Raw genomic sequence first — 25737 nt, forward strand, 5'->3', positions numbered from 1 at the left:
ATTTTAAGATTCATGCATACATCTTGGTTTTCCTACTGATTATTTCATCAATTTTGGAATATACTGCAGTATAATGGCAGCAAGTCACAATAGGTCAGATCAGATGTGTATTTTGTTGAGATTCTCCACATTTTGTTTTTCCTTTTAACATTGATTTTTGAGAAATCAAACGCTGGTTTAGAAGTTGGACCATTTGAGCGATTTTTCCTGATACTTCTGACACTTGTTAACATTTTTTGAGTCACAATGCTAATGGAACAATTGTTTACAACTGGGAGTTAATTGACCTTTCTAAAAACCCAACAAATGTTTGGAAAAAGACCCCATATCCAAGATGAGGTGAAGAGGAAACACCGTGGACGTTAGGAAAGGTCAAGATTAAGACTAAGGTGGAGGAAGTTTAAACCATCTCTTTCCTCAATTATCATGGTGGATGTGAGATTGTCAGTAAATAAAATGGAAGAGCTTGGATCTCTCACAGAGACACAGGAGGAATATTGAGAATTTGGTATTATGTGTTTTACTTGTATTGGATTTATTCTATGCAAATGTAAAAGTTGCATACAGCTACTCTGCCTGTTCTCTGTTAGTGAAATCAGATCATAATCTTGTACTCCTCACCCATGCCTATACACCCATCATTCGGTGGCAACATGTGACTAAAGAGAATTTGAGAAGATGGTATGTCTGATCATCTCAGGAAGCTTAAAAGGGTGATACTACTAATAAAAATAGTAGTATTATTGTTGTTGTTGTTATTATTAATCAAATAACAAATAAATACTACTTTAAAGGTGTGCTTTGAGGCCACATCCTGGAATGCACTCTATGAATCACATGGAGATGACATCATTGCCGTGACTAAGTGAATGTGACAGTGTGGAGACTGTGGTCTCTAAAAGGGAAGACATGTGTTTCACCAATGATAAGGCCTGGATCACATAAAAAACCGCTGACCATAAAGAAAAAAAAAGCCTTCAGGGAGGGAGACATGGAGTTATTGAGAAGTGTACAAAAACATTTTTAAAAAAAAGATAAGAGAGAGCAAGGAGGAATACAGACAAAAAAAGCTGTAAAACAAAGTCAAGAAGAACAATATGAGTGACGTGTAGTCGGGGATAAAAACATCACAGGCTTCAAGGAGAATTAGACCGATGGCAGTCTGGACAACAGCTATGAACAGGACATGGTTTTTGAATGGGTTGTATTTATGTATTGTATGTATTTTGTATTTATAATATAATTTGAGAAATTAAATGGGGGAAAAAGAGACCAAAGTGAGGAAAGGTGTGACAGATGAGGCCCCCCAACAGTCTAGGCCTATAGCAGCTTAACTATGGGATGTTTCAGGATCACCTGAGCCATCCCTAACTATAAGCTTTATAAAAAGGAAAGTTTTAAGCCTGGTCTTAAAAGTGGAAAGGGTGTCTGCTTCCCGGACATTTACTGGCAGCTTATTCCACAAGAGAGGGGCCTGATAACTGAAGGCTCTGCCTCCCATTCTACTTTTAGAAACTGTGGGAACCACAAGTAAACATGCAGTTTGGGAGTGAAGTGCTCTCTTAGGAAAATTTATTATTATGAGATCTTTGAGATATGATGGAGCTCGGTCAGTAAGAGCTTTATATGCGAGGAGAAGAATCTTAAATTTTATTCTGAATTTAACAGGGAGCCAATGAAGAGAAGCTAAAACTGTAGAAAAAATGACCTCTCCTGTTGATAGAGGTAGAACTTGGCATTTAGACTGCTTGACAAACAAACTTACTTTTTTAAGACTAAAAGTTTGTGGACCTGAGAAGGTGGTCAGCAATACAGGAGTGCCACAGGGAGCTGTACTCTCACCCCTGACCTGAACACGGCATCTCACTTCTTCAGCAGAGCCTGGGCCTCTTTGGTCATCTAATGTTTACTGTTTGGGAAGACTCGGATTCATTTTTTAGTAATTATATTTTCAATGCAGTTACTGATGTAGCAGAGAACCATGGTGATGCAAATCTCTACATCTGTCCTGAAAGAAGAGGAGAAGGTAGTGAAGAACTACAGGCGAACTATCCGTTTAAGAGGGACTTTCACGCCGTGGCTGGACTGCCAATCATAATCGGAGCAATGCACACATATATGCATCAAAACACCCATGCTGTTGTGGAGCGCACTGAGCTGAAGGCCAGGTGGGTGTGTCTTGATACAGCGTTTATTTTCATATCAAACCATTTCTTTTTTATTTCGGTGACATTACGAACAGGTGACACGAAATTTAGCAGGTCCCGTAATTCCACTGCTGACACTAAAAATGACAGATTTTCCTTTTTGGACCTCTGAAAGCAGAACTTCAGTCTCAGAGCCCCTAAAGTTGTTCTTTTTGCACCTTGATGACATTCTCATGACTCAACACTCAACACTTCCTGGCACAGGAGCGAGGACAGCTCAGCTCCTAATGTGATATAATTTTGGGCGTGGAGTATGCAAATCTACTATCCTCTACTATCCTCGTGCACGTGCACTTAAATACGCACGGGTGGCATTCATCATTTACGCAGGTCGTTTACACACTTTTTCCGAAGTTAAGAGTGTTTGTTGAATCTGATGCGGCGTGTTCGCACGAGACCTTCTTACGAAAAAATTTAGAGAAATTTAGAATAAAAATACGAAAATGTTCTTGCATGAGGCCGATTGACTTTTTTTTACAGTGACTAGTGACATATTGTTATAATAATGATAATAATAACAATAATAATAATAATAATAATAATGTTAATCACATCCATTATTATAATTATTAATTTGTATTATTATTATTATTATTAGTAGTATCATTATTATTAGTCTCTGCTGGCACAACTATTTCCTGCGTGCTCAGACTGAGTTTATCTGTTGCAGATTAACTTGGAGTTGCAGGTCTTCCTATCTTAGTGCTGATGCTCTCCTTGTATAAGCTGATGTGTGTTTTTAATTTAATGTTTCATCGGACCATTTTATCTCTGCAGGACACTCTGCTTTTGGTTTAGGGAATTGATCACCTCTCTTACTTTTATCATTCAGCAGTTTTTGCTCTGGTATTGATTCCAGAACTTAGAGCACAGATTTATTTTTCTAACTGATCTAATTAATGAGTGGCTCACTTTTACATTCAGAAAAACGGTGCTACTTCTTTATTGTTTCTTTTTGATTTTATATCTATCAATTTGTGTTGCTACCTATGTTTTTTTATATGCATTTGATTAAGGAGTGGAAGAACGGTCTTGTACATGTGTATATGAAAGAATGTACATGCACATTTTTGCCTTTGGACATTCATAGTCCTATTTATTAATTTGTTTTTTTTTCTGGCCCCAGATGATAGTCAGTACTGAAGAAAGGAGAGAATGAATGCCCTTAAAAACCAAGGAAGGAAGACCAGTTGCCTTCTATTTAAGCATTCACGGTTTTGAGTCAGTGAGGGGATAAATGACTCAGGAGATTAACAAAATGAATGACTGAGCAAATCAACATAAATTTAAAGGTACATTATAGTGAATAATTTGATCAGTTAATAAGTAATCTATATCATAAAAGAATTATATAATTAATGAATGGGCTAGGAAATTAGTGAGTTAATGGAAAAATCAAGGCCTGTATAATTAAATTAAGTAAATTGGTAGGTAAGCAAGTGATTCAACAAGTGTGAAGGTATGCTGTTCACTGATAGTTTGACATGAATTTATTTAAATCAAAGGATGAATGAATCATAAAATATGACGTGACCTCTATGGTGACCTGTGTGCTGCTGTTCATTGGCAGTAATGTCTGTGTAGGATGAGTCCATTAGACAAGAAGAGAAACAATCACCTCATAAATCTAGCTGACTCTGACTGAAAGGTGATAGGTGCCAATATGACTCATTCAACCTTTCATAGTTTCACCAATTATGCTCTCGTGTCTTCCCTGCTTCATTCCAGCCAACTACTTTCCTACATTCACCCCTTTCCGTACCATATATATATATATATATATATGTTTTACTATTTACTTTAAGAAAGTGTTTTCCCCTTTTTTCCTTCTTTTTGTTTTTCCATTCTCTTACTCCCTTTCTTTCCTTTGCATTCTTTCTCACTTATGATCCAATTAAGTCAAATGTATTAAAATCCAAATGAGTCTGATTGATATCATGCCATTTTAAAAATAGTTGCCTTGTTGAGGAAACCAGTGAATCAAATCAAATCTTTTCTTCCATTTAATCCTCTGTCTTGAGCATGAGGAGACAGTGGAGAGAAACATATCCCTTTTTGAAAGAGAGATTTGACCGGTTGGTATTGAGAGGACATGGAAGAGGGGTCAGCAAGTAATAACACCAGGGCAGGGATACCTCCTGAGAAAGAAATAAGTGAAACCCAAGTTAAATTATCATATGCAAAACATACATTTTGAGAGGAAAGCAAGCAGGAGGGGAAAAAAGGAGGGAAAAAAAGCATGCTGACTAAATCTGAATCCCATTGCGGAGCCGCGTGCTGGGCGGCTGTTCTGCTGATTTCAGGGTGATAACAGCAAATGCCGTCTATTTGTCTTGGTCCTTTATTATTAGACGACTACTACAGTGTACAGTACGGTGTGTTGCAACCAAAAGAAATTAGCTAGTGAGCTGCTGAACTTCCTTGTGCTGAAGCAGCAGGCCCCCTATCTGAACCCACAGGTAAACCCCACCTCTCACACTCCCTCATAGCCCTGTGTGGTTCAAGGGCATTTGCTGGAAAATGAAAGTGGAAGTGCCATTGGGCCACTCACACACTTTTTGCCCAATAGCGTGAATGTAGCTTTTGTGGGATTTAGGGCCTTGCCTAAACACAAGTGGAGCAGTTGGGGCTCGAACCAACAACCCTCTGGCTGGAGTATGATTACTCCACATGCTCATCACAGTCCCCATCATTCAGTGTTGTGGCAGCTGGTCCAAACTGCTCATACATGTTAGAGCCCTGTTGTACTCTTTGGAGAAGATTAACTAGCAGACTTTCTTCCAGGTTTTCCAGGTGACATATAAACTACCTAAGCTTAGAAGTAGCGCTCTCGTGACTTTTTGAATAAATCAAATGAACGTTTTAAAATGTCGGGTTTTCTTTTGTAGATAATAGTGAGTTTTTCCACAATGCAGATTTAGTGATTCAAATTCACATGACTCCTGCTACATTTTACGATGTACAGTGTTGACTGGAAATAGGACATGGTAGGCAGAAATAATAGATTTCTAGAATTCTAATTTTTCTCAGGTGACAAGATGTCACAATAGCTCTCCATTATGCTCCTATTCACTCCGCTAGCACTGCGTGACAGAAAGTAAACCTGGCACTTCAAACACTCTCTAACCATTCCACTGTCGAGCATACCCCACACTGGCACTGCGTCGCTCCTTCCTCTCAGATAAGTCTGTTTTCTCATAGTCAACCCCCCGAGAGATCCTGTTTTACAAAGCATTTAGTTAACATTAGTATGAGAACAAGCCAAAAACTGAGGAGAGGAAGGGAGGGGGGTGTGGAAAAATGACAAACGACAAGAGAAAACAATCTGTGCAAGTGTTGTATCTGCTTCATCTGTCTGAGTCAGTAAAGGGCCGCTCTGCTCCCTGCATAATGAGAAAAGCCGCCTCAGGGAAAGGGAGCAGTGCTGGCTTCCTTTCCTTTCCTTTGTTTCTTTTCTGTTTAGTGTTTTACTTTATTAAGAATCACTTGCAGTAGAAGACAAGAAATAAGGGGGAGGGTGTGGGAGCAGGAATCGGAAAGATGCTGGAAGATTTGAAAGTTGGAAGAGTTTAATTTTAACGTAAGACATATTTATCAATCCAATCTTTTTCTACACCTTGTTTATCCTCTTCTGGACACTAGCCCATCACAGGGCTTAGAGAGACAGACAGAAAATACACTCATGCATATGATAAATTTCAAATCTCATGATTATGAGAGCTATATCTCAACAAGATGGAATTTTGGAATTCATGATTGAGTTGATTGTTTATTTATTATTTTATTTGATCTTTGTTGTTTGATTCATAGTTTACTCTCTCCCCTTTGATGAAACATCAAGTTGTGTTTGCAAACCTGCTTGGGGATGCGTGTGTATGTGGTTTTCTGGGTAACTGCCATGCAGCTATGTGTGTTTATCAGGAGGAGTGTGTTTGGCTTGTTTCGTGCATTTGAGCCGCCTCGGAGAGCATTTCTTAGTGTGTGGTCGTCTTGACTACCATGTATGTGTAGTGTTTATTTGTGCGTGTGAATGTCATCGTGGAAATGCTTTGGGCCTGACAGAGCTGTCAAAATGTTGGCGGCGACAAGAGAAGTCCAAGCAATTTCACTGCTAATGTTGAGAAACATGTTGGCGATCCCTGCCGAGACCGAAAACCAGCGAATAAATAAATAATAAACATATACACACACACCTTAACAAAACGGTTGACAGTAATTTGTGTATTTGAGCAATTGCCCCCTGTTCCAAGAGCATAAATATTTGATGTGATGCTGTGCCGAAGAGGACGAGGTGAGAATGGGACGAGTGAGGTGGACAGGGGAGGGAGTACCAGAGATACTCTGAAAGGAAAACATTAAATGCAAAAGAAGTAAATGAAGGGGAGGAAGAGTTAGGGCAAATAGTGGTCAAAGAGGATGAGGAAACAAGAAAAAGAAGTGCAAAGACAATGCAGGCAAGTGGAAGAGAGTTTGCAGGAGGAAGAGCTGGCCTGATTGAAATGATTGGGAAAATGAAAAGGAGGTAGAATTAAAAGGAGTAAGAGGAGAGTGAAGTGTTCCAAAATCTCGGAGGAAATCATGCTTATGCCTGCATTTTATTATGCAACAGAAACTAACAATGGCAATGTTTACACTTCTTACACACAATCATTTTGTTTTATAAACCTAATTAAAAGAATAGAAAACATCAAATGCTCAAAGTAAGAAATTTGATCATTTTGTTAAACAATATTAACACAATATTGAGCTTTGGCCCAGAGAAGACAGTAGCATCTCTGGGTCATGTTCACATGGCACAGTGGACTGTTTCTACAGAAGTGTCCATGCAGTGATATCCATGTGAGAAAGATGCCTGTTTTTGATCCCTAAGGGCCCAAAGATTACTGCTGACTGTGAGCAAGACCCTTGCGCAAAAGAGATATCTTCAAATTCTCTGAATCTTTAAATGATTTTATGTACTGTAGATGATGGAATATTTAAAGTCTTCAGATTGCTGAGCCTCTGACATTCTGAATGACTGCACCCAGTCCTGCCACTCACTTGTTGCCAACCTAATTTGTTCCAACATGTTTCTCCAGCTGATTTAAACATTTTTATCACCACTTACTTTTCCAGCTTTTGGTCGCTTCCAGTCCAGACCTTTAATCAAGTGAAAGCATTTGGTGCATCATGAAACACAAAATGACAAAGTGGACCCATGACTGTTGAGCAGCTAGAATCCTATGAGACAAGAATGAGACATTCCTCTCCCAAAGGTCCAGCTACTGGTCTTAGTTCCAAAATATTAACAGATTGTATTTGAAGAGACTTGCAGAGCGAGTGCTAGTGCTTGTGTCGACACAATCCTGTCATCAAACTCAAGATGAGCTTACATTTTTCATGAATGAGTAAATGTCTCACTTTGATATCTTATTATGTCTTCTATTGTGAAGACAGTATTGATTAGCATTCTGTTTTCATTTACGTTGTACGGTGTCTTGACATTTAAAGACACTTTTTATTTTTTATACAGGATGTAAATATTCTTGTTGGAAAATAATATTTTGTTTCGGTTCAAAGCTTTCCGTCTTCTGCTTTCTCTCCCGTGATGTCAGAGTTAGTCTTATTTGTCACTTTCATTCTTTCTCATTGCATCTTTAGCCACATGTTTTATCAACATAACGAGATGCACATGTCTTTCACTGCTGGAGGATAAAACTAAATTTCTGTAAAGCCTGTAATGTAAAGTAAAACACAAACTGTCACACATAGAATAAGAATAACTGTAAAAAGAGGATTTATTTACAACAGTTTTGCAACTTAATACTCTCTTGCTGTCCTTAGTCTGCAGGAGTTTGAGGCAGAGTACCAAGAGCTGTGGGACTGGCTGATGGACATGGATGCTATGATAACAGACAGCCATCAGTTGGTGATGTCAGAAGAACAGAGACATCACCTTTTCAAGGTAAGAAGAGCTTTATTTAGTGTCTCTGTCTCAATAAATGTTCTTGCTGGCGCCAAAGACTTTTTCCATGACTCTGGTAACATCCAAGTTCTGAAACAACTCCTCCTGTCCTCTAAGGGCTATTTGCCAACCAGATATTTTGTATCATTTTCTTGGAGCTTAGCAGTGAAGGGATACAATGTTTGTTTAACATGTTTTTTTCCCCAACTGCCATTATGTCATATTTATATGTCAATCATCAATATCTTTCTGAACAACTTTATCCATGTTACTTTGATTTTGGGTTCATCCTTTGAGTCTGAACCTGTTAAGGACTCTTTAAACTCATTTGATTTTCTTTTGCAGATTTAAACAGGGATTTATCTTTACTTGAACATAACTGTAGCACTTATTGTGATTCTTATATTCAGGGAAAAACATAGTGTTAGCTTTCAAAAGAGAACAGACTCAATTATTTACTTATATGGTTTTTGAGCATCTCTCAATTTATTTTGGTCATGCCATAGTTAAACAGTTTAGGCAAATCTTCCTGGAATGGAAAGGGTTAAAAGAATCAAATACTAAGCGATTTTCTGAGAAGGTCTTAGTCTGACCTCTCCAGTTTGATGCAAATAACATATTTCAGATAATAATACTGCCTATAGCTTCACCGTGTTAAATGTATACATTTGATGCTAAGCCAGTCGTGTAAGCTAATGTGTTGCTTTGAGCTATGTGATAAAAGAACACTCACAATAAGATAAAATAAACTAAATCATATTTCTTGATTATAAACACAAAAAAAATATATGAAACTATAGTTTAGAATGCACAAATATAAAGATCAGTCCAGCAACTAACCATCTACTTATCATCTTCAGGTTCTGTTTCAAGCACAAGACTTGAAGACCTGAAAAATCACTTTGGCATACAAAAGCTATTTTTTTAAAACATGGCAGTTGTTTTTCTCCTTGATATATTCTTGATAAGTATGCCGTTAGTCCTGAGGAGTTACACATTTCAATGAGTCTAAACCAGAGCTTTCAAATAATGACTTGACTCAGAGTTTCTTGTTTTGGAAGGAGAAGCTGTTAGCACTTCAGAGTACACTTAGCACAATAAAAATGTCTACTTTAAATTCAGATTAGTAACTCTCCAAAGAACAAACATTATAACTAATTATGACTAAAATTCAGATATGTACAGCAGAATATAATGGTAAAACCACTATCAAAAGTATTCTCTCATGATAAGATATATTTAGTTAATAAGATTATGTACATATGTTGAAACAGAGAAATATCTCTTGCAAATGATCCTTCATCATGTGCCATTCATGCATTTATTTGGCTATTTTTTCTTCCATCCCCTCTTGCTTTCTCCCACTGCCTTACCAATTCCTTTTTTGTCATAAGCACAGACACACAAATATACACACGCATGCACTCTCATGCACATTGCCTTCATCCTCCCCAAGGAGAATGGGATTACAAGGCATTGCCTCCCTCATAACCATATCATACAAAAGTGTGTGTGTGCGTGTTTGTTAGGGAGTGTGTGTGTGTGTGTGTGTGTGTGTGTGCATGCGTACCTGTGTGTGTGAGACAGACTGAGAGAGAAGAGACTGTGTGTTTGTGTAATGACTTTGCTGCAGCCAGACAAGTCAGACAGAAGAACAGCATGTGTTAGATTTACAGATCTGAGTCATCCTCTTCTGTTCTTCACTCATATGTTTGTACTGGATTTTTAGGAGCTCCAGCGGTAGCTTCAGTAGCAGAAACTTGTAAAGACAATTTTTCTATCTTCTGATTAAATTTTTTTCTGATGACACTCCCAACATGTCTATCCATAGTTGACTGGTTTGAGTATGAATATGATGAAAAAAAATCAAATATGTAACACACACACATAAACACACATGTTTTTATATATATATATATATATATATATATCAATCTATATTTTCTTAAATTTATTTATTTTTGCCTTAGCTGTGTCATAACTTTGGACTGTTTCGCTTTCTTTTTCTTTCAAATTTTCTGGTGTTAGTGTGCAAACATGATTCGTTTAGAGGCCGGTGAGACTCACCTGGCCCGCAAGTTATTGATAAGTAAAGAGAAGAAACTGATTTTCTGTAGGAGTCACACTTAAATATTCATTTCTTTATGAATATTCATGGTAGTGATGATGCGTGCATGAATTTTAGATTACTCTAGAATCGCTGGGCATTCTCCTACTCCTTTTCCCCTCTCTCCCTCTCGTTCTTTTCTCCTTTTTTGATGTTCAACTCTCCTGCTAAATTATTGATGTGAAGCTCAACAGCATCTCCTTACCCAGTCCAAGGTCGCTTTCTTATACTGTTTCTTTCCCTCCTCACCACTGAGACTTTCAGAGACAGGTCTACAAACCTGTATAATGTAAGCCGCTCATATGTGGATGTTTTTTATGCTTTCAAATTGACAACAGCCTGTGGCCAGCGACATTATGTTTTGGCAGTGCCCATATATCTTTATGTCCATCCAGCTGTCTGCTCATGGCATTCCCAAGAACAGGATATCTTTGTTTCTGAGAACTTGACAAGTTGAGTGTATTTCTTCAAATTTGCATAATATCTTCACTTGAGCTATCTTCACTGGTAGGATGAATTATTTAGAATTTGATGGTCAAAGGTCAGTGTCACTGTGACCTCGTAAAAGGTCTGAATTTGGCTGAATTCATGAGTCAACTGTGACCAAAACTAACTCAAAATCATTTATTACAGATTTTTGGAAAGGACATTTTCTATTTTCTACTTCAGAAATCTGGTTGGTGGAGACATAAAGACGAGACTGATTAAAATTGTTGGTCGTTTTGTGTTTTTTTTTTGTTTTTTTTTTAAATAATGGAATATACAGTAAGTATTCATGTCTTTCATTTCAGGAAAAGATGCCAAACTTCACTGTAAATACCCTTAATGGTGACATATGAAGCCCCTTGTTAACAAATTGACAAATTTTCTGAGGTTGAAATACCTGTTGGCCCATCTCTCAGCCCAGTTTTAACACCTTTCCTTAGAACAGTGTCTATGGAGGGGTGGAGAGTGAGCAAGTGCTCAACCTCGCTCTTCTGTTTTAGTCAGCAGCTACTCATCTTGGCACCTGGTGTGTAATTTAAGGCAGTAAACACATAATAGAAACATAATAAAACTGTATATATATAAATATATGGAGAGAGAGAGATAGTTACTTGATTGGTTCATTGTTAAAACTGTCAAAAAAACAACAACATGAAAAGTGGTTGCTGCACTTATACATTTTCTTGCTAACTCTTGATAGAACTTCACCCTAAAATACAGTTTATCCACTGGGCTCTTATTAAGATTAAGATCTGATTTATTGGTCATGCATACTAGCCTGGCTGACGCGTCCACAATCTCGATGAGATGGTGGTCTGGGAACTAGGTGTGCATTTTCTCGTATTTGAGGCGTGGTTTACGAATGCCTAGAGCCGTTTATTGGGCGCTACGAATGTCTATCAAATGGCGTCTGGTTCTTCCCATGCTGCTTTGCGCGCGATTCATAGCCAATTGTATCACTTATACCAGATGACGTATGTAGAGCGACAGAAATTTGACGAGGAAATACATCCTTCTTGGCAATGAAATCTTTCAACGCCAAACGTTGCTCTTTTTTAAAAGTAAACTTGCGTTCTAAGCTACTTAAAACACTTTCTAAGGCTGCATCGAACAGTAACGTTGTGTCCACTGCCATGTTGGATTAACACTCTACAAGCTTCGGTGTAGCGCATAGACGTCGTCATCGTCTTGCTGCCCCCCCGTTCTGTGATTGGTTCCCTAACTCAGGCAAAAATAAGGGCGGTGGTTTCCAGGCTGCCTTTGCAGTGCGAATGAAATCGCTCGCAAAGCAGCATGGGAATTCCCAGGCTACATGAATACACACGAAATTTGTCCTCTGCTTTTAACCCATCCAGGTTGGCAACTGTTGACACATACATGCACATGCACAGGGTCACACACTCAGAGACAGATGCCAACCTGGAGCGTGCGGGGTATGGTGCCTTGGTCAAGGGCACCTCGGCCGTGACAAGGAGGTGGACTGACACCCCTCCAGCTGTCAGCTCCACCAAGAGAGTGGGAATCGAACCGCTAACCTTCCGGTTATTGGACAGCCGTCTCTAACCACTGAGCAACGGCCGCCCACTCCTTATATCCTCCGAGTCAGGTGGTAAACTTACCTGGCGCTCACACCAAAAGGGTCTTGAACGGCCGCTCGAGCGTTGTGAGCGTTGTGAGCGTCGGACGAGTCGAAAGATGAGAGAGGCTCTACTTTATGTCGCTTTGGTTAAAAGCGTCTGCAATATGACCGTAATGTAATGTAATGTAATGACAGCCAATTGTGGGCTGATCTGGATTCCGAAGGCGGAAAAAAGGCAGAAAGAGAGGAAAACAATGGAGGAGAAATTGATTATTGCAGTCTCCGGTTTCCCAGAGCTGTACGATAGAAGCCTGTTTGTCTACAGAGACAATCAAAAAAACCACGATGCTCGAACTGGCTTTTATCCAGTCGGAAATAGCAAACATCATCGAAGCGGAGCTCCTGAATCAGCTGGTGAAATTCTCCGTGGAGAGGCTGTTATGGACCCAGATGGACCGACGGCAAAGGGGCCTGTGTTTCCATCGCAAATATGCAACACAAAGAAGGCTGCCCAGAGTGTGATCCATGGTGAAAGAGGGACCCGATGTGTGCGTGGATTATTATATATGCCAGCTATTTGAAAGCCCCGCCCCTTCGGCCGCTTTGGACGCTTTGGACGCTTTGGTCACTCGTTTTTGGTGTGCAGTGCGTTGTGAGCAACCTGAGCGACCACAGGTCGGATGCATGCTCCTCAGTACATCTGACAACATAATATTTCCGCATGAAGCTGGCTACATCAGTCTAGCAGGCTGGATGTGAGTGGACAGGCCTCAGAGGTTGAAGCTTAGCAAAGGAGGCGGCGTGAACTTCACGTGAATTAAAACATTTTAATCAAAATGGCTTGTTAAATGAGGAGCTTTCAAACAAAGGTTGTGTTTTTCTCTCGCTAGTGATTTCAGACATTCAGTAAACATGATGCTCCCAAGAAAAGAAAAAAATATGTTCTATAATGTCCAATTTAAAGCTTAAAGGCCTGCAAAACTTTGTAACAGCCCTATAACTATATAAATACAGTATATTTGGCTGTTTATTTGCATTTTAGCATCTTAACATCTTACATACATGATGATTATTATTATTCATATTATTAATCTATTGGGTTTTTTTGTGTTTATGTTACCAAACAGTGCTGCATCTCACATTTTGTGGGTTGAAATTTTTGAATTACTATATCCTTTCATGTTCACATAAGCTCAGTGTAAAACTAATGCATGAAGGGAGATTTAATCGGTCTTGCGTGCGTGTGTGTGTGATGGGGTAGTGCGTGTGCGTGTGCGTGTGTGTTTTACGAAGAAGAAAAGCTCTAACCCTCCTGTATTTGTTGTTGTATTTCCACCGTGTGACCAATAAAGAACCTTGCTGCGCTCCCCTAAAATACTTGGGGGACTCGACCTTGTAACCATAGCAACACCAGGACCCAACAAAAGTAGTTCTTTTCAGAAAAGAGGGTGTGTGTATTTAGTCTTTGTCTGTGTTTGGTGTGCAACTGAGAAGAGGGAGAAATGAGACTTTGTATGTGTGCGGCTTTGTATGTGTATGTGTATTTGTGCGTGTTCTTGTTTGTCTGCATTCATGGGGTTGAAAACTGAGAGCCCTTTATACTTGTTGGGTGCAACAGGTTTTATGGGGACCAAATGATGGGCCCCACATGTTTTAAATGATTTTTGAGGTTCAAAACTTGGTTTTACTGTAACAGAGTGGAATTAAGTCAAGACTGAATTAAATTTCAAGTAAAGGTTAGGGTTAGACATTCAGCTGTACTCATTAGGGTTAGTGTAGGAGCTAGAAGTGGCTAGAAAAAGCATTATCAATGGTGAATCATCACAAAAATAGAAAAACAAGTTTCAGTGTGTGTGTGTGTGTGTGTGTGTGTCCTCCGGAAAAGGAAAGCTGGGTTGACAGTTGTTTCTGGTAGCAGCCTTGGCAGGCTAAGGCGCTACTGTTTATTGTGGTTTAAGTCTGAAGCACTCATCAACCTTGGAGAGGAAAAAAAACGCTGCAGTGGAGTGTTTGTATGTGCTTTGATATAGATATGCGCAATGTTACATGTACAATAAATTTGGAGAAAATTTAAAGCATATGAATATGTACAACCTTTTGTTTAAATCTCTGTTGTCAATTGGAAAGTGTTTATCAAATTTAAAGCAGAACTAGGGTAGTGTGTGAACCTTAAAATTTAGAACCTTAGAACCTTGTTTTGAAACACACCAACCTTTGCCAGACGCATTCCTGGGCCTGAAATTTTCTTGGATTACCTGAGTTCTGAGATACTTTAATTCAAAATTTTACTTTATCGTACCACATCACACATCAACATCTCAACAACAACACACTTTTGTTGAAATAGATAGATAGAAAATACACATGTTCCTTTACAGATAAAGACACTGTTGCCATAATGAATAAAGATGGAGGGGGGAAAAAAGAGGAAACACAGTAACAGATGCACTGACGAGACGGAAGACAAAGCCACCCACAGTAGTGACTGAAGCTGTGGTTGATACCATGTTTATATACTCCAGACATTTACCTTGTCTCCACAGCAGTGTATTCATCCATGTTGTAAAGTCTGTTATTCATTAAAGACTTAAATGTAAGGTATATTTTTTATCATTGCCTCACAAACGAAGCCTCACTAAATCCATTAACTCAGTCCTGTTTCAGTCTTGCTTGCAGATAACTTCTTTTCTGTAAAAAAAATGTTTTTGCAAATTTCACGATTGAAATATTTTCTTGGAAGTTTTAAACTTTTCATACGGTTCTCTGCTAACATTCAATGCATCACATTGTAATATATGAAATATCTTTGACTCAACGTGGTGCTTCTTTGCTTCCCTTTCATCTGAAGATAGTTTCCCTCTACGTGTTTGGGATCAGCTACTTATCTTTGCAATGTGGCATGAAGCTGCATGAAACTTTTTTTTAGTGGTTGTTGCACTGTCAGTGTGCAACCGACTCTGAGAACAAAAGCCTTTTGCACCTTTTCAAGTGAAAGACAACAACAGTACACCACATACCTCTCATCCGATCAGCATTTTAGCACAAATGGTAGTACAGAAAAAAACACCTGTGTCTCAAAATACTTTTTGATTCATATTACTATATGTGATCTGTGCGAACATGATGGTGTATCCATGTCTTTTGTTTTTACGGTAGTAAATGTAACATATATACAGTAGAGGAAATTACGCAGCATCGAATCAACCACACAATGAAGATTTGTGGAAATATTTATGTCCGTGGGTAGTTTTGCAAGTCTGTAGTTGGACACATATCAACATCAAATGTCGCAGGTTTTTTGAACAGGTGTAAACCTGCTAAAACAAGCAGCCTTTCCCATTATATGTATGAGTAGTTTTTTTGATCAGTGGTCTGTGGGCTAATTCTTACCATTTCAAGTATATCTCCACCTCCCAAAAAATGACATAAATAGGGATGGAAATTGATAAGATTTTTACGATTCCAATTCCATTTTCGATTCTGCTTAACGATTTGGTTCTTTATCGGTTCCCTTATTGATTCTCATTTGGAGAAAAAGGACAACAAACCGGTCGATTTTGTTTAGTTTAGAAGTAACACGAGTCATGACCTTACAAACCCAACAACGGTGAGGTCCAGATTGGTCTATCATGGCCTGGGTAATTTAACTCTTCCTGCTCTGGTGAAAGGAGAAGCTTGAGGTAGACGTGAACTGGGGGTAGTACCACCAGCCTCTGGCTCTGAGACAGTTAGGCTCTGTCTCTCATGATTTCATCTAAATGTACCGTAATTTTCGGACTATAGAGCGCACCTGACTATAAGCCGCAGAAGCTAAATTGAATGATGTGTACATATATAAGCCGCACTGGACATAAGCCGCCGCTTTTTTAATGTTTAATTATCATGTGTAAGGGTTCGTGCACAGAGGGGATTGTCGGGAAAGAGGCGGCTGTTTGAGGAAGCTCCCATTTATTAACATTTCAACAAACAAGTTGCATATTTGCACAACATTTTCAAGTGTTACCATTTAGTGCAATAGCATCTACAGAACATGTACTATGCTGTGTAAACTGTACTGTAGGCCTATCATATAGCGTTTCAGAAACACAAACTTTTCAACTTTCAAACTTAAACGGTCCGTTCCCAGCGCAAGTACCGGCAGTGATCTACAGCAGTGGTCCTTGGCATGAAAAAGATTGAAAACCACTGATCTACATTATAGCATACAGTAGTACCATAACAAAAAAAACAAAGCTTACAGTGCTTGACGAGGCAATATCAATGACTAAATTAAATTTTAATTAAATTAAAATTTATTTAAAAGTGCAAAATAAAGCGCTTAAGCCTAAAGTTGCAGTAACACGGCTGCTTGAAATATACGGTAATCAGCCTACCAGAAAAGTCAAGTCATTAATCCTCATCTTCGTCTTCTTCCTGCGTACTAAAACCACCAAAGTCCTCATCTTCAGTGTCGGAAACGAGCAGGCTCAGGGTGGCTTCGTCAGCCACTCTCCTCTCTCTTTCGATGTCGCTCTCAAAACCAACGAACTCCTCTTCGTCACTGTCGGAATCAAACAGCCTCTGAAAGGCCTCAGCTGTGGCGGCGTCCTCCTCTTCATCACGCAGCAGTCCAGCCTTTCGGAACCCGTTGGTGATCGTGGATGTTTTAACATTCCTCCACGCTGTCAGGATCCACTTGCAAACTTGGGCGAAAGTTGCTTTTCGCATCCGACCAGTTTTGGTGAATGATTTATCGCCGCTAGTCATCCACGCCTCCCACTGATCGCGTAGTGCCACTTTGAATGCACGATTGACACTGATGTCGAGTGGCTGCAGATGCTTCGTTGTGCCCCCTGGAATCACAACCGGAATGGAGTTTGTGCTCTTGATGGCTGCTTTAACCGAATCTGTTATATGGGCCCTCATGCTGTCCAAAACGAGCAAAGCTTTTTCTTGGCGAAAGTATCCTCCAGGGCGCTTGACGTAGCACTCATTCAGCCACTCCTTCATTACGCTTTCCATCATCCACCCTTTCTTGTTGACTTTAAAGGAGATGCCGTTTGGGATCTTTTCTTTTGGCATTGTAATCCGCTTAAAAATCACCATTGGCGGAAGCTTTAATCCAGATGCTGTGCAGCCAAGAACACAAGTGAAATTTGTTCTCTCGTGGCCAGTGGTTCTCAACGTAATGGACGATTCACCTTTCTTGTTAACAGTCCTAGCGAGAGGCAGGTCAAACGTCAAAGGCACTTCATCCATATTTATGATCTGGTCCGGTCCGATGGAATATTCCTTTATCTTTCTTTGTGTGAATTCGCGGAAGTTTGTTATTTTTTCCTGGCAGTCGGGAGGGAGTTGCTGACACACAGTCGTCCGTGCCCTGATGGACATAAATCTGAAACACCAGGATGGTCCACCTGTAAAATGTTCAATTTTCATTTCTGCGGCGACTGTTTTGGCCTTCAATCGGATCTGCACAGTGGAAACTCCTCGGCCGTCTGTTCTCTGTGTGTTCACCCAATCTTCAAGAAAGTCTTCAAGTTCGGGCCATCTGCTTTTGTTACCTCTGAAAGCTTTTTTTGACTTTTTGCATTGAGACAGTTCTTCCCGCTGGCGTCTCCAACGTCTCACCATTGACTCATTGATGCCAAGGGTATGTGCAGCAGCTCTGTTTCCTTCGTTTACAGCCAGATTGACTGCCTTTAACTTAAAAGCTGCATCATATGCATTTCTACGTTTGTTTTCCATAATGAGGGTGTCTCACAAACTGTCTCGCTCTCGTAATGTCCGTCTGTCTCGCTGTCGTTCTGTCTCTCTTACCACTCGCGGTTCCACTTTTACTTTTGCGCGCTCTTTTCTGGAAGGCGGAAGTCCTCTGGTGGACTGTAACCTGTATAATCCATAGATTTAGGAATTCCCCTAGTTGCCGTTAGCTCTAAAAATCCATAGATTAGCCGTACCGTCATATAAGCCTCAGGGTCGAAAAATGGGGAAAAAGGCTCGGCTTATAGTCCCAAAAGTACGGTAAATGCATGAGAAGGCATTCATTTAACCTTAACCGTTACTAATAGCAGGTTTTACATTGAGGCAAATGGCGCTAACATGACAGGCAGTGTTTGTTAGTTAGTTAGTTAGTCACCTGCAGTGTTAGCCGAGGACATGCTAACGTTGCTAACGTTGCTGCTGCTGGGTTCAGATTCACCAACGTTAGTCCGGAGCAGATCGAAAAGGCGACATCCATTCATAGTTATTGCATGTTGGTAGTATTTCCTCCCTTTGGTGAAATATTCACTTTGCAAGTTGCCCTGTTGTCGTCTTTTTTAGGGATATGTAATCAAACTTTCGAGCGTTTGTACCGCTTGGGCGCCATGTTTACTGTTATCTGCTGGCTGCACTGGACTCGCCACGCAACGTTGCGTGGTGACATCATTCGTGCCCACTGGAATCGATAAGGGAATCGTTTGCAAAATCGGCAAACAATTCCAAGGAATTGAAACACTGGGAACCGGTTCTCAACAAGAACCGGTTTTTGATTCCCATCCCTAGACATAAATGGAAGAAGGACTGACATTACACTGTATCCTGCAGTCTACACTCTAGGTAATCACAACTCTGAGATAATCCTGCAGGTTTACTACTTTTTTCCTGATTTTGGATGTCAACCCCATGTAGCCGACTACTGCAATAAAAGTCAATCAAACAGTCCCATCTCTTTTTGTACATGACTTGTTGTAGTCAGTTTCAATATTTCCGTGTGAAACATCATGGTCAATAGATGTTTCCATAAGGTAACAGTGACCTGTGTCCAATTTACTTTCCCAACCACAGCATCCATTCTAAACACTTGCATGTACACCCAGGTCTTGTGTCTCCTAACCAAACTGGAGCCGATTTAAACCCGTGTTTACTGCAGAGTCATCTGACACAGGTGTGAATGCTGACTTTCACATCACACTCAAGAGCAGGATGCTGTTTGTAGAGAAATGTAGAAATGATCCTGATGATGTTGTATCTGACATTGAGATTACAGAAAATTTGAATTACAAATTTGGTGTGTGGTCTTTGACAGACAAAGTTCTCTTCCATGCAGAGGTCTAAAGACAGAGAACCAAAATGCTAAAAGCCAGTTTTTTTTACATTGCCCAAAATGAATAAGATCCATCATTCCATCTATTTCCTACCAGCTTAATCCAGCTGGTATAGAGCGAGAGGCAGGGAACACCTTGGACAGGTCGCCAGTCCAACTCAGGGCCATAAAGAGACAAACAAACATTCACACACACACACTCACCTTTGTTATTTTATTTAAGAAAAAACAGTGCATACTAATCGATGTAACTATAGAAGTTGGGGCTTCTGTTTTTGCTTCAGTTCTATTTTCTGTTTTTCCTTCTTCTGTAAATATCCCTCCGTTTGTGTGCCTGTTGTTGAATATGGTTTTGTTCATTCTTACTTTTTTTCAATGAATGTTTCATTCCCATGTCCCTGACTGTTTGTTTGTTTCAATAGGGTGTATGTGCCTTGTTTTGTCTGTGTGCAGTGGGTCCATGGGGAGATTAGACAGTCACATAGGACCTTGGAGCTGCTTTCAGCCAATCACACATCAAGGTCCTTGTAGTGTAGCCAATCAAGGTTCTGGCCCAAAGTTCACAAGAAGTGGAGCCTAAATGAATCTCTCAGAAGATTGGGTATGTTTGTATATACATGACTTTTCAAACTGTGGCAATATTCCATTCAGATACACAAATAACCAAACAGCTTGTAAAAGCTCACAAGGAAACTTTAAAATTTTAACATTATATGCAAGCACACACATCAAGTTAAAGCACTTTTGCACACATTTAATGAAAGCAGTGTTTTTGACAACCATCTTAGATTTAGTCTTAGCCTTAATCTTTTGGACTAAAATGCTTATTAGTTTTAGTCACATTTTAGTCACTTCTATATGTGATAGTTTTAGTTCAGTGTTAGTCGACGAAAACTCAAAAGGGTTTTAGTCTAGTTTTAGTCATAAAAAAGAGAAAAAATAAGTAGCTTTTTATCAAATTAATTTAGGTCAATAAGTATTGAGATTGCTGTTGGGCACACATAAGTTCTTTAAGTTCAACACATTGTAAGCTTGCAGATCTGCTATTTTCACAAATAATAACAATAATAAAGGAATGGTTTTAGACATATTGAATTGACGTTATTGTAACGAAAGCTAACTTTAGCCTGAAGTTAGCAGCCCATTTGCGCCAGGAGTATGTGGAAAACGTACTAATGTATTAGCTTACTATGAAATTTATCGATTATGTTAACAGCATTTGTAACTTACCTTCGAAAAAATATCCTTGTGGCGAGCCTTAAGGTGCCGCTTAAGGTTGGTCGTATTTTTACTTTGTGGCCACAGTTGTCACCGTCTTCCTTCACAATACACTCTGTTTTATTATCTGCTGGGTTATATTTAAAATACACCCATATGTCGTCTCTACGTTTGCGACCACCGAGCCCCTGTGTTGAAACTGCCGCCGCCATCATGGTCCATTGTCTGATGAGTAACAACAGTGTGACGTGTTGAGCACGTTGAGCGCTGTGCGCCAGGTGGTGGGCGTGACCAAACAAGGATAGAATGCACCAGCCTTACTGTAGGCAGCAGCAGATACTTTTTAGGTTTTAATTGACACACACAATAAGCAGAAATGTCATGCATTTTAAACGTCTGACAGATCACCCACTAACATTTTCGTCCATTCTCGTCTCGTCAACGAAAACTCACACACGTCTCGTCATGTTTTCGTCATCAGAGAGCTATGTTTATCTCGTCACCGTCTCGTTATCGTCATGAAAAAAAGTGGCGTCAACGAAATGATTTCGTCATCGTTGATGAAAACAACACTGGATGAAAGCACTGTTAATGCTGAGTCTAGTTTAGTGTATATATGTAGGAGTGACTAGATTCCAAGCCTTGTTTTGAGAAGCCTAAATTTGTATGATTTTGGTCAGACTAACATGGAAAAATCATGTTTAAACATGTTTTTTGGGATGTAAAAACATTGCAGAGAAACGTAAAAACACGTAGATGAAATGGTCATGCGGCTCCAGATTGGGACCAGAAATGATTATATAAGAAGAACGTGAGAAGGTGGCAGATAGTGTCCGTGGTGTTATACTTAATTAATGGTTTCCAAGGGATGAATTCAAAAATACATTTGATATTTCATTTGAAACTATTTCATTGCATGAAGTCATCACAGATGCACCCCCCCTGCCACTCTCTCTCCCTGTGGCAAGTTCCAGTGGAGTCCAACTAATTACAATGGCTATCAGGAGTGTGTGTATATGTGTGTGCATCCCTGCCGCTAAATTCTCATTTCAAATAGCCCATGGTGCTCTGATGGAATGCTGGGCTGTGCACACTTATACATTCTCAGACTCACACACATACACACGCAATCTCACACTCACACACACCTGCTCATTAACTGGCTTCCAAAACCAATCAGTGTGGTTGTGACAGAGAGGTTCTGTCTAAGGCCCTACATACGTGTGTTTTCTCTGGGTATCTAGTTATCTCTGCTTTTAACCAGAAAGAGAGAAGCTGAACTGATTAGCAAGGTATGATATACAGAAAGAAAACAAAAGTAAACATTTTTCCAAATGAAAGCAGTTCAACTCTTTGAACCAGTACCTGCCTTCATGCCAGAATCGTTACACACATAAATAACGTGGAAAACATTCAGAGTTTCTGAAATAAACCTGTAGGTGAACAAAGAAAAACCAAACTCATATTACCCGTACAACAGCTGCCTGAAAATGGCCTGATTTCACATATCAAAAAACATTTTGTATGAGTGCCTTCATAAGAATGTAAACAGACACAATGTGTACATAAATAGCTTTTTGTGTAGAAATAACTGATAATCTTGTCTGGAGAGGATAGCCTCCTGTATAAACATGAGTGTGTAAAATGGCAGCATTGTGGATTTATTTTCTGTCCTCAGCTACTTTTCTAGCTCTTTCTTCATCTTAAACCCTGAGGGCAACAGAGAGAATACACAACCTCAACAGGAGGCGGAGCACACAGACACACACTGACACACACAGTCCAGATTATTTTCTAGTAGAGAATCATGCCTTAGAAACATACAGGCGGCTTATCCTCTGAGCTCTGTCTCTGCTTCTTTTTCTCCCTTTTTTTATCATTTATCTGTCAGTGTATCTCCTCTGATTTTCTCTGTTGCAGTTTCAAAATTAAATACAGGGTCATTTTAATTCATGTAAAGAAAAGTTAATATCTGGATCATCAGTCTGGACAAATGATAACACAGAGATAAAAGAATTATTGAAAAGTCACAGTTCTCAGTACTTTGCCCTAATCTGGTTTACTGGATTTTGTTGGATTGTTACATAAAAAGGAAATATGTTTAAGAAAAGAAAATTACACATTATAGTAGGATGTTGCAGTGATAATGAATTAATGGCCATTGTTTGAATATGATGTGAACTGTCTTTACTGAGAGACAAGTAGAGGGAAACTAAACAAAAGGACAGGGAAATTAAAGAAAGAAAATCTCACAATCCATTCCTGAAAGATAGAAGGAAGAATGAAGCGTAATAACCTGGGAAAGAGAGGAAGAGGGGAAAAGAAGACAGAGAGAGAGAGAGAGACGCAGAGAGAGAAAATCTTTAATTAGAGACAGATGACTTTGCCACGCCTCAGAAGGCTGGAATTACACTGCAGGCTATGAGGCGAGGCTAATTTCACATGTAATTGTTGCTGCAATCCTTGCCATGCTGCTAAAGCTCCCACCCTCCCTCCATATAGAAGGAGGAAGAATAAGATGGGTGAGAAAGAGGAGGAAGAGAGGAAAAAAACAAAGAGAAAACAATTGTCAGTTAGAAAAATATAATTTATTACTGCCAACATCTGTGTACTGAAAATATTTTCAGCTCCTCTACTCTAATACCTAGAGTAGAGAGGGTGGACAAATCAAATGAAGCAGAGATGAAGAAAATGAATGGGAAAAGGAGAAAGGTAAAAAAGGGATCAAATATAAGGCAAGAAAAAGGAAACAATGGAAGGGACAATGTAATGAAAAAGTAAAGAAAATGGAGGAAACAAAACACTGAAGGCAAAGAAAGAGGAGGAAAGGAAGTAAAGAAAACTACAATAGATGAAAAATTAACCAAAGGGGAAAAAATAACGATTGAAATACATACTGGAGAAAAGAGTGTGAGGAAAAGAAGGATTGTTAAAACGCAGATCATAAAGAGTGATAACAAAATATATTTCCAGATATTGTAAAGGTGGAGAGAAAAAATGAAGAGCAATGGCGTAAACAAAAGAGAATAGTAGAAGGGAAAGAAGAAATGAAATGAAAGATAGAAAAGCAAAAAAGAATCATTAGAAATAGAAAAGAAACACAAAAGAGCACTCAACGCACAAGACTGTCAGTACTTAACCTTGAAAACCTAAATATGCTGATATATTTTAATGTGACAGGAAATGAACGATTCTGTATGAATAAAAGGATCGCCTATAAGTAAAAGAGAAGAGGAATAATGAGCAACTACAAAATTATGTGAACCTGCCATCTCCTTTGGTGAAAAGTCTGACCTCTTTATCTTAAATGACACACACAGAGAATATAATAACATCTTAAAGAAAGAGATGCAGACTCAGGTGGGACAAGAGAAAAGAAATGAAGGACAGAATCATTACAAAACAGTTTAAAACAGCAAATGTATCGCCTTATCCCTCTAACGAAACTTCCTTCAGCTCAAGAAAATCTCTGTCACATTTACTTCCCTTTCTTTGTAGACTGATATTCCCTTCTTTCTTCCCAGAGATCAGTTAGGGCTCTGCTGTTGCTGTGATGTGGCTCTGGTGGGTGTGTACTGTGTTCGTGTTTGTGTACCTGATGGGATGTGGTGAGTCTAACTTGGTTCCAACATTGTGGTGTGGAGTTTTGTCATTTGTCGCCGCTTTGTCTTTTTGTGTGGGCAAAGGTGTGTTTGCGTGTGTGTTATCTCACATGTCTGCCTCATTTTAAGTTTGTCTTAATGTACTTTTGTGTTTGAGTGCTATAGGTGAAGTATATGTTAACTGAGCATTTACAAGAAAGACCGTGAATGCGACTCGTTCGGACTAGTTGAGGTTTTTATGTAAAGACTTGCTATCACATTCCACTGCATTATTTTTATGTGCACAGTTGTCCAACAAATTTGAAATCAAGGTCTCTAAATGCCTTGAGTGCCTTTAATCAGTAATTACGTCGTACTTACTTGTACAACAAAGTCTTGCAAGCACAAGGATGTGATGGAGTGTGGAGTGCATCCTCATTCTTCTAAACACACTTGCAACTGCATCTCAGTTGCTCACTTGTCGAGCTGAATTTTGAGACTTATTGGCAAGGATGGCGGCTCCCCATTCCTTAGTCTGGGAATTTTTTGCCAAGTTCATTTAAATGGACCATTGAAAGCATATATGTCGAAAATGATTTTATGTTCTAATGTCTGCAGGGACAGGGTTAACCCTTGATTCCACTTCAGTATAATTGTATTATTGAAGCTACTAGTAAGAAGCCATTATGCTAAACTATTATACATATATTTGTGTGATCATGTGTGCCACACCTGCTCCCCTCACATGAGAAATTTGTATTTGCTCTCATGTTTTTGTAGAATTATTAGCAGTGCTTTTGCTTAAACACTTGGCAGGTCAATTAAACACATCCACCAAACATACACACACACATGCAAAATTTGTGTTTTATATCTCTAGTATCTTGTTGTGTGTGTGTGTGTGTGTGTGTGTGTGTGCGAAAGAGAGAGATATTGTATGTACGTACATCAACTTTGTTGTGTGTGTGTGTTCACAGTTTTTCTCATCTGTGTGTGTGTGGATTATGTGTCCTGCGGGAGGCTGTTTTCTGCGCGTTTGTTCTGTCAGTCTTGATAAAGTCGGGGATATATCTGCTTTAGAACAAAGAGGCACGACTCAGCAGCATCTCGCCAACTTTCCTCCTTTTTCTCCCTTTCTGTATCTAGTCTCTCTTGAGACTCCCTCAGCTTCCCAGGAACGCCGTCTGAATGAAACCTGACACTAACTCTTTCGTACTGAGGAATGAGCTGGAATCTAATACAGAAGTAAAAGTAGTTTGACGTGGAGTGTCGAGCCAAAGTCAGGCCAAGGTTGGCTCTAAACATGTTTGCAGGGTTTCCATTAAAAACAAAAAACAAAGACAAAGGCAGCAACAGAATTTAACCAGTCAGCTTTTATTTTGAAGATGTTTATCAAATTGTACTTAAAAAAATATTATGTATCTCATCATCAAATTAGATATTAAGCACATTTATACAATAGCCTGGAAATATGTTGATTTCTCATGAGTTTGATATTTTCTTTGTCACTTATATTCTCCACTCAATTTTTCAAGATAGTAGTAGCTTG

At 39.3% G+C, this 25737-nt stretch overlaps 1 protein-coding gene across 3 annotated transcripts in view; it reads left to right on the forward strand.

Moving 5' to 3' along the window:
* Positions 1-25737, forward strand: part of akap6 (A kinase (PRKA) anchor protein 6) — a 302904-nt gene that overhangs the window by 164780 nt on the left and 112387 nt on the right. For all 3 annotated transcript variants that reach the window (XM_075448839.1, XM_075448841.1, XM_075448840.1), the window contains exon 15: positions 8031-8151. In XM_075448839.1, the coding sequence (XP_075304954.1) occupies positions 8031-8151 (121 nt within the window). The remainder of the gene's footprint in view (positions 1-8030; positions 8152-25737) is intronic.

The sequence above is a fragment of the Odontesthes bonariensis genome, chromosome 17 (assembly GCF_027942865.1).
Source record: "Odontesthes bonariensis isolate fOdoBon6 chromosome 17, fOdoBon6.hap1, whole genome shotgun sequence".
NCBI classification, from domain to species: domain Eukaryota; kingdom Metazoa; phylum Chordata; class Actinopteri; order Atheriniformes; family Atherinopsidae; genus Odontesthes; species Odontesthes bonariensis.